Consider the following 9,778-nt stretch of genomic DNA (forward strand, 5'->3'; position numbering starts at 1 on the left):
TTAAATCCCGGATTCAGAAGATTTGCCTTTAACAGAGCTCTTTGGTTCCTCCTATCAGTCTGCAGTTTCTCATACTGAGGTCAAAGTTCAGATCCACCAGAACTGACTGACACCTGCTGACCTCAGGTTTCCAACCAGCTTTTGACTGAGAAACCAGTAACCTACTGAAACCAGTAACCTCCTGAAACCAGTAACCTACTGAAACCAGTAACCTCCTGAAACCAGTAACCTGCTGAAACCAGTAACCTGCTGAAACCAGTAACCTGTTGAAACCAGTAACCTGCCGAAAACAGTAACCTACTGAAACCAGTAACCTGCTGAAACCAGTAACCGTTGAAACCAGTAACCTACTGAAAACAGTAACCTACTGAAACCAGTAACTTACTGAAACCAGTAAGCTACTGAAACCAGTAACCTGCTGAAACCAGTAACCTACTGAAAAACTGTAACCTACTGAAACCAGTAACTTACTAAAACCAGTAAGCTACTGAAACCAGTAACCTGCTGAAACCAGTAACCTGCTGAAACCAGTAACCTGTTGAAACCAGTAACCTGCTGAAACCAGTGACCTACTGAAACCAGTAACCTGTTGAAACCAGTAAGCTACTGAAACCAGTACCCTGCTGAAACCAGTAACCTACTGAAACCAGTAACCTGCTGAAACCAGTAAACTACTGAAACCAGTAACCTGTTGAAACCAGTAACCTGCTGAAACCAGTAACCTACTGAAACCAGTAACCTACTGAAACCAGTAACCTGCTGAAACCAGTAACCTATTGAAACCAGTAACCTGCTGAAACCAGTAACCTATTGAAACCAGTAACCTACTGAAACCAGTAACCTGCTGAAACCAGTAACCTGCTGAAACCGGTAACCTATTGAAACCAGTAACTTATTGAAACCAGTAACCTACTGAAACCAGTAACCTGCTGAAACCAGTAACCTGCTGAAACCAGTAACCTATTGAAACCAGTAACCTCCTGAAACCAGTAACCTATTGAAACCAGTAACCTACTGAAACCAGTAACCTGCTCAAACCAGTAACCTGCTCAAACCAGTAACCTACTGAAACCAGTAACCTGCTGAAACCAGTAACCTATTGAAACCAGTAACCTCCTGAAACCAGTAACCTGTTGAAACCAGTAACCTACTGAAACCAGTAACCTGCTCAAACCAGTAACCTGCTCAAACCAGTAACCTACTGAAACCAGTAACCTGCTGAAACCAGTAACCTGCTCAAACCAGTAACCTACTGAAACCAGTAACCTGTTGAAACCAGTAACCTACTGAAACCAGTAACCTGCTGAAACCAGTAACCTATTGAAACCAGTAACCTCCTGAAACCAGTAACCTATTGAAACCAGTAACCTACTGAAACCAGTAACCTGTTGAAACCAGTAACTTATTGAAACCAGTAACCTACTGAAACCAGTAACCTGCTGAAACCAGTAACCTATTGAAACCAGTAACCTGCTGAAACCAGTAACCTATTGAAACCAGTAACTTATTGAAACCAGTAACCTGCTGAAACCAGTAACCTACTGAAACCAGTAACCTGTTGAAACCAGTAACTTATTGAAACCAGTAACCTGCTGAAACCAGTAACCTGCTGAAACCAGTAACTTATTGAAACCAGTAACCTACTGAAACCAGTAACCTGTTGAAACCAGTAACCTGCTGAAACCAGTAACCTACTGAAATCAGTAACCTGCTGAAACCAGTAACCTATTGAAACCAGTAACCTACTGAAACCAGTAACCTGCTGAAACCAGTAACCTGCTGAAACCAGTAACCTATTGAAACCAGTAACTTATTGAAACCAGTAACCTACTGAAACCAGTAACCTGCTCAAACCAGTAACCTGTTGAAACCAGTAACCTGCTCAAACCAGTAACCTACTGAAACCAGTAACCTGCTCAAACCAGTAACCTGCTCAAACCAGTAACCTACTGAAACCAGTAACCTGCTGAAACCAGTAACCTGCTCAAACCAGTAACCTACTGAAACCAGTAACCTGCTCAAACCAGTAACCTGCTCAAACCAGTAACCTGCTCAAACCAGTAACCTACTGAAACCAGTAACCTGCTCAAACCAGTAACCTACTGAAACCAGTAACCTGTTGAAACCAGTAACCTGTTGAAACCAGTAACCTATTGAAACCAGTAACCTGCTGAAACCAGTAACCTATTGAAACCAGTAACCTACTGAAACCAGTAACCTATTGAAACCAGTAACCTATTGAAACCAGTAACCTACTGAAACCAGTAACCTGTTGAAACCAGTAACTTATTGAAACCAGTAACCTACTGAAACCAGTAACCTGCTGAAACCAGTAACCTATTGAAACAAGTAACCTGCTGAAACCAGTAACCTATTGAAACCAGTAACCTATTGAAACCAGTAACCTACTGAAACCAGTAACCTGTTGAAACCAGTAACTTATTGAAACCAGTAACCAGCTGAAACCAGTAACCTATTGAAACCAGTAACCAGCTGAAACCAGTAACCTATTGAAACCAGTAACCTACTGAAACCAGTAACCTATTGAAACCAGTAACCTGCTGAAACCAGTAACCTACTGAAACCAGTAACCTATTGAAACCAGTAACCTGCTGAAACCAGTAACCTATTGAAACCAGTAACCTGTTGAAACCAGTAACCTACTGAAACCAGTAACCTGCTGAAACCAGTAACCTATTGAAACCAGTAACCTACTGAAACCAGTAACCTGCTGAAACCAGTAACCTATTGAAACCAGTAACCTACTGAAACCAGTAACCTGTTGAAAACAGTAAGCTACTGAAACCAGTAACCTGCTGAAACCAGTAACCTATTGAAACCAGTAACCTGCTGAAACCAGTAACCTATTGAAACCAGTAACCTACTGAAACCAGTAACCTGCTGAAACCAGTAACCTGCTGAAACCAGTAACCTCCTGAAACCAGTAACCTACTGAAACCAGTAACCTGCTGAAACCAGTAACCTGCTGAAACCAGTAACCTATTGAAACCAGTAACCTGCTGAAACCAGTAACCTGCTGAAACCAGTAACCTATTGAAACCAGTAACCTGCTGAAACCAGTAACCTACTGAAACCAGTAACCTGCTGAAACCAGTAACCTGCTGAAACCAGTAAGCTACTGAAACCAGTAACCTGCTGAAACCAGTAACCTGAAACCAGTAACCTACTGAAACCAGTAAACTGCTGAAACCAGTAACCTGCTGAAACCAGTAACCTACTGAAACCAGTAACCTCCTGAAACCAGTAACCTGCTGAAACCAGTAACCTGCTGAAACCAGTAACCTACTGAAACCAGTAACCTGCTGAAACCAGTAACCTCCTGAAACCAGTAACCTGTTGAAACCAGTAACCTACTGAAACCAGTAACCTGCTGAAACCAGTAACCTACTGAAACCAGTAACCTCCTGAAACCAGTAACCTGCTGAAACCAGTAACCTGCTGAAACCAGTAAGCTACTGAAACCAGTAACCTGCTGAAACCAGTAACCTCCTGAAACCAGTAACCTCCTGAAACCAGTAAACTGCTGAAACCAGTAACCTGCTGAAACCAGTAACCTACTGAAACCAGTAACCTGTTGAAACCAGTAAACTAATGAAACCAGTAACCTGCTGAAACCAGTAACCTACTGAAACCAGTAACCTGTTGAAACCAGTAACCTATTGAAACCAGTAACTTATTGAAACCAGTAACCTACTGAAACCAGTAACCTATTGAAACCAGTAACCTATTGAAACCAGTAACCTGCTGAAACCAGTAAGCTACTGAAACCAGTAACCTACTGAAACCAGTAAGCTACTGAAACCAGTAACCTGCTGAAACCAGTAACCTCCTGAAACCAGTAACCTACTGAAAACAGTAACCTACTGAAACCAGTAAACTGCTGAAACTAGTAACCTGCTGAAACCAGTAACCTACTGAAACCAGTAACCTGTTGAAACCAGTAAGCTACTGAAACCAGTAACCTGCTGAAACCAGTAACGTACTGAAACAAGTAACCTGCTGAAACCAGTAACCTATTGAAACCAGTAACTTATTGAAACCAGTAACTTATTGAAACCAGTAACTTATTGAAACCAGTAACCTACTGAAACCAGTAACCTATTGAAACCAGTAACCTGCTGAAACCAGTAACCCATTGAACCAGTAACCTACTGAAACCAGTAACCTGTTGAAACCAGTAACCTACTGAAACCAGTAACCTACTGAAACCAGTAACCTATTGAAACCAGTAACCTACTGAAACCAGTAACCTGCTGAAACCAGTAACCTATTGAAACCAATAACCTATTGAAACCAGTAACCTACTGAAACCAGTAACCTATTGAAACCAGTAACCTATTGAAACCAGTAACCTATTGAAACCAGTAACCTGCTGAAACCAGTAACCTGTTGAAACCAGTAACCTATTGAAACCAGTAACCTACTGAAACCAGTAACCTATTGAAACCAGTAACCTATTGAAACCAGTAACCTGCTGAAACCAGTAACCTGCTCAAACCAGTAACCTACTGAAACCAGTAACCTGCTCAAACCAGTAACCTACTGAAACCAGTAACCTGTTGAAACCAGTAACCTATTGAACCAGTAACCTACTGAAACCAGTAACCTATTGAAACCAGTAACCTGTTGAAACCAGTAACCTACTGAAACCAGTAACCTGTTGAAACCAGTAACCTATTGAAACCAGTAACCTACTGAAACCAGTAACCTATTGAAACCAGTAACCTATTGAAACCAGTAACCTGCTGAAACCAGTAACCTGTTGAAACCAGTAACCTACTGAAACCAGTAACCTACTGAAACCAGTAACCTGTTGAAACCAGTAACCTACTGAAACCAGTAACCTGTTGAAACCAGTAACCTACTGAAACCAGTAACCTACTGAAACCAGTAACCTGTTGAAACCAGTAACCTGTTGAAACCAGTAACCTACTGAAACCAGTAACCTACTGAAACCAGTAACCTACTGAAACCAGTAACCTACTGAAACCAGTAACCTACTGAAACCAGTAACCTGTTGAAACCAGTAACCTGTTGAAACCAGTAACCTACTGAAACCAGTAACCTACTGAAACCAGTAACCTGCTGAAACCAGTAACCTGTTGAAACCAGTAACCTACTGAAACCAGTAACCTACTGAAACCAGTAACCTATTGAAACCAGTAACCTACTGAAACCAGTAACCTGTTGAAACCAGTAGCCTACTGAAACCAGTAACCTATTGAAACCAGTAACCTGCTGAAACCAGTAACCTACTGAAACCAGTAACCTATTGAAACCAGTAGCCTACTGAAACCAGTAACCTACTGAAACCAGTAACCTATTGAAACCAGTAACCTGCTGAAACCAGTAACCTACTGAAACCAGTAACCTATTGAAACCAGTAACCTACTGAAACCAGTAACCTGCTGAAACCAGTAACCTACTGAAACCAGTAACCTATTGAAACCAGTAACCTACTGAAACCAGTAACCTACTGAAACCAGTAACCTACTGAAACCAGTAACCTATTGAAACCAGTAACCTACTGAAACCAGTAACCTATTGAAACCAGTAACCTGCTGAAACCAGTAACCTACTGAAACCAGTAACCTATTGAAACCAGTAACCTATTGAAACCAGTAACCTGCTGAAACCAGTAACCTACTGAAACCAGTAACCTACTGAAACCAGTAACCTACTGAAACCAGTAACCTGCTCCCTGCATCAGGTTTTCTATCATTTCTGATCGAAACTGATGGATATTTGTATAGAAATGATCAACATGGTTTCATATCCAGTTTCTGTGTCTTGGTGTTGTGAGGCGGATCTCAGCGGCTGCTGGGAGAACAACTGGATGTTGGTGCCGGACGGTTTGGGCTCTGCTGCTTTTGGGCTTACCTGGATTTATTCTACTGGTTTATGGTTCTGACCTATTTCCTCGGAGCGTAACGCTTCCCCTGCCATTCCTGAAGGTGGCGCCGGTGTTCCTCCGGAACCGGTCCACCAAAGTGCAGAGTGGGACCGGTCAGCAAGCTCCGCCCACAGCTGCTGCTGGCAGATCCAGGATTCTGGTTCTGACTGGACCTGGTTCTGTCCTCCAGTCTGGACGGTCAGGAAGAGGCAGAGCTTCTGGTTCTTGACTGGGAACCAGTAGCTGTTGGACTGTTTCCAGTTGAAACAAGAAGAAACCATCAAACTGGACCAAAAGGCGATTTCCACTGGCAAGTCTCTCTCTGACCGGTGACTGTGTGGTCCGGTTCTGATCAAAGCTCAGTTCTGATGGACTCAAATAAACCCAGATATTTAATTTTGTCTGGTAGAAATTCATTTCTGGGTTGGGGTTAAGCACAGCCCACATAAGGCTGTCGCAGGTTCGATTCCCGCCCTGTTGATCTTTGCCTCTCATCACCAGCTTTCAAATAAAGGAGCCAAAAACATTTCATTTCTGGCCCAAACATAAGCTCTTTTCCCTCTGAGCTGAGCAGAACCGACCCGGGGTTCTGGACTGGGTGTTCTTGGTCCGTTTTGAACACATAAGCTAAGCTAACTCAGTGCCTCCTGTCTGCTGTCCTTACTAACCTTTGACCTGTCCAGGTGAGTTGCGTCTCACCTGCTATGAAGTAATTTGGCTCCTAAAGCTGACGAGATGTTCACACTGAGATCGGCAGAACCAGCAGCCTGCACCTGCTGGTGAATCGGGTCCAGACTACGCGGTTCTGCTAGACCATCCGTGCAGCTGAGGTCCACTTACTGGATCCAGAGATCCTGCGGTGGTTCCGGTGGTCCGGACACTCGGTGTGAACAGCCTCTGCTGTGATCCTGAAGCTGTTTAATCAGCTGCTGTTTTCTCCTCGGCCGGCCGTCCCCGTCCTCCTGTCTGTCCGTGTCTCCGTCAGAAATCGCGGCGCTTCAAGACGAAGCGGGAAGGAGCGGAGTACAGCAGCCGGCCCACCAAGCTGGCCGGGAAGGTCATCATCCAGGAGATCTCCTGCCTGCTGCCTGTGCACAAGGCTCTGGGAGAGAGCTACATGTGAGTCCCTTCGTCCTCACATGTCCCCAGAGACACTGTCCCCAGACCCGAACCAGCTGTCTCCATCCTCTCGATACAAAGCCAAGCGTCCGCCTCACAGAACCCCTGCAGGATGGGGGCATGCGGTTGCATCTGCTGAGCGACGGTCTGGATGAAAGACGAAGGCGTCATCGCGCCGTCCAACCTGAACATCTGTTTGTCTTCCTCAGTCTGAACATGAACGACATTCAGGAAACCTGTCAGAAGAACGCAGCAGCAGCACTTGCAGTGGGACGCAGAGACCTGGCCAAGGTGAGCGTGAATCCATCTCCTCCCAGGTTCTCAGAAGTTTTCACACGGCCTGAACGTCTCCAGTGTCCTGGTGGTCCACAACCTTCCCCCTCCCTGCCTGTGCTGTGCAGGTTTGGGCTCTGGCGTCCGCCGCCACCAGTCAGGACCTGAGTCCTGATTCTGACCCGGACACAGAGACGCCCTGGGCCAGACACCCGTTTGGGCGCCACCTGCTGGAGACGCTGTGAGTTTGCAGAAGGTGATCATATGTTGGTGTGGAGGAATGTAAACGCTGAGCTGTTTCTATTATAACCCATCAGTTTGGATCACTACAGTCAGATGAGCGACGTCCAGACTCTGGCCATGCTCTGCAGCGTGTTCAGGGCTCAGGCTCCGCCCCCTGACTGCTACTCTCTGTACGGACCCCGGCTCCCGCCTCCACTCCCGATATGTAAGTCAGCGTGTGGTTGGAGCGCCCCTGCTGCTGAGCCTGGAGCAGATTCAGTGATGTTCCTTCTCTGTGTTCAGCCCAGCTACACCTCCAGCTCCGTGACATCCGGCTCCTGTTCCAGCACCTCCGACTCCATCACAGCCACCTGGACCACAGGTGAGCCTCCACAGCTCCCCCTACAGGCCACCCCAACCTCCACAGCTCCCCTACAGGCCACCCCAACCTCCACAGCTCCCCCTACAGGCCACCCCAACCTCCACAGCTCCCCCTACAGGCCACCCCAACCTCCACAGCTCCCCCCACCGGCCACCCCAACCTCCATAGCTCCCCCTACAGGCCACCCCAACCTCCACAGCTCCCCCTACAGGCCGCTCCAACCCTTTTTGTCTGTTTCAGTCAGAGACCCGAGCATCCCGCCCCCTGGGGGGAGTCTTCTCCTGATGACTATCGCTATGGCAGCCAGAGCTACACAGACCCTCGGGAGCGAGAGCGGGAGCTGCACGACATGAACAAGAGGTGGGTTTGCTCCTCGGCTCTGAATCAAGGCTTCAGTCTTCCTTTGGACCGCTTAGCAGATCAGGTGTTGCATCATTTTCTGTGACCACAGGAGGCGATGGTGAGCAAGTACGTCTTGAAAACGTACTTCCATGTTACAGATTACGTCATAATCAGAGTGAATTTGGCTATTTGAGGGATACATATATAAATACACCCAGATTGCAGTGCTAAGGTGATAGAAATGTTGGTTCTACAGGTGTCAGAGGTCAAAGATTATTCTGCCCAGAATAATTTGCGACCCGTGTGATGTCGGTTATTTGAGGGTTAAAAGTCAGACGTAACGGACAAAATGGCGGCAGAAACAACAGCCGAGGCTGAACACTGACGATGTGATCTCCGTCAGTGTTCAGCCTCAAGACGTAGTTGCACGCCAACGCCCCTCGCGGTCACAGCTGTTCCAGCCAGAGCTGTTGTTGCGGTGATGTCACTTCCTGTTCCTGCCAGGCTGCTGGACCCGGCCAACACGCTGCAGTTCGACGACTTCAAGAAGAGCTACGGTGAAATCCTGTACCGCTGGGGTCTGGGCGACAAGCGGGCCGACGTCCTCAAGTTCACGGCCGGCCCGCCAGAACCTCACAAAGGCATCGGTACGTTTCCTTCAGCGGTCCGGCCGGGTCGGGTTCTGGTTCTGACGGGTCCGTTTCCCTGCAGAGTTCGGGCTGTACTGCTGCCACTGCCGCAGCCAGGCGCGCGGGACGCAGTGCGCCGTGTGCAAGCGGCTGACCTTCCAGTGCGCCGTGTGCCACGTCGCCGTGCGCGGCTCCTCCAACTTCTGCCTGAGCTGCGGCCACGGCGGCCATACCGGACACATGATGGACTGGTTCCGGCGCCAGGACGAGTGTCCGGCCGGCTGCGGCTGCCGCTGCCTGCTGCAGAGCACCTTCTGATGCCGCCGCCTGCTCAATAAAACCCACAAATATCTCAGCCGCTGTCGTCTCTACTTCCTGTTCATGTCGCTGCTGCTTTCAGATCTTTATTCCAAATATTTCACTGATCAGTTCCATAAAAAGAAACTAAGGAAGACAGTCAGATTAGAATGTTCAATGTTTCCTGGTGATGGTAGATTTATTGGCCCAAATCAGAGAGAAAATAGACAAAGTTCAACCACAGCCAGTCTGCAGACTGACATAATCTGCAGACTGACATAATCTGCAGACTGACATAATCTGCAGACTGACATAATGCAGACTGACATAATCTGCAGACTGACAATCTCACTGAACAAAGCGGAAGCCGCTGCAATGAAGGAAACTCTGACCCAGAGCATCATCGTTTCCTGTTTCCAATCATGAGATGCTGCCATCTGATTGGTCGGGCAGCAGAGTGTTTCCTGCAGACCAATCACACGGACCGGTCCAGAGGGAGCCCCGCCCCCAATCCTGACAATGAATGCATATTTACCTTATTGAAGGATTTTGTTTATTTTGTTTTTTCACTTCCAGACCTCAGATTAAAAAACTAACCAA

The 9,778-nt window shown here is 46.9% G+C and overlaps 1 protein-coding gene across 1 annotated transcript in view; it reads left to right on the forward strand.

The window, feature by feature from the left end:
* Positions 1 to 9,236, forward strand: part of LOC129355805 (GATOR complex protein WDR59-like) — a 17,456-nt gene extending 8,220 nt beyond the window's left edge. The window contains 9 exon segments of the mRNA XM_055025408.1: positions 6,900 to 7,033; positions 7,243 to 7,324; positions 7,435 to 7,547; positions 7,624 to 7,725; positions 7,727 to 7,754; positions 7,832 to 7,914; positions 8,157 to 8,270; positions 8,757 to 8,899; positions 8,964 to 9,236. Of these exon segments, the coding sequence (XP_054881383.1) occupies positions 6,900 to 7,033; positions 7,243 to 7,324; positions 7,435 to 7,547; positions 7,624 to 7,725; positions 7,727 to 7,754; positions 7,832 to 7,914; positions 8,157 to 8,270; positions 8,757 to 8,899; positions 8,964 to 9,199 (1,035 nt within the window). The 3' untranslated portion in view covers positions 9,200 to 9,236.
* Positions 9,237 to 9,778: the final 542 nt, after the last annotated feature.

Source organism: Poeciliopsis prolifica, unplaced genomic scaffold (assembly GCF_027474105.1).
Source record: "Poeciliopsis prolifica strain line A6 unplaced genomic scaffold, Auburn_PproV2 SCAFFOLD146, whole genome shotgun sequence".
In the NCBI taxonomy this organism is placed as follows: Eukaryota; Metazoa; Chordata; class Actinopteri; order Cyprinodontiformes; family Poeciliidae; genus Poeciliopsis; species Poeciliopsis prolifica.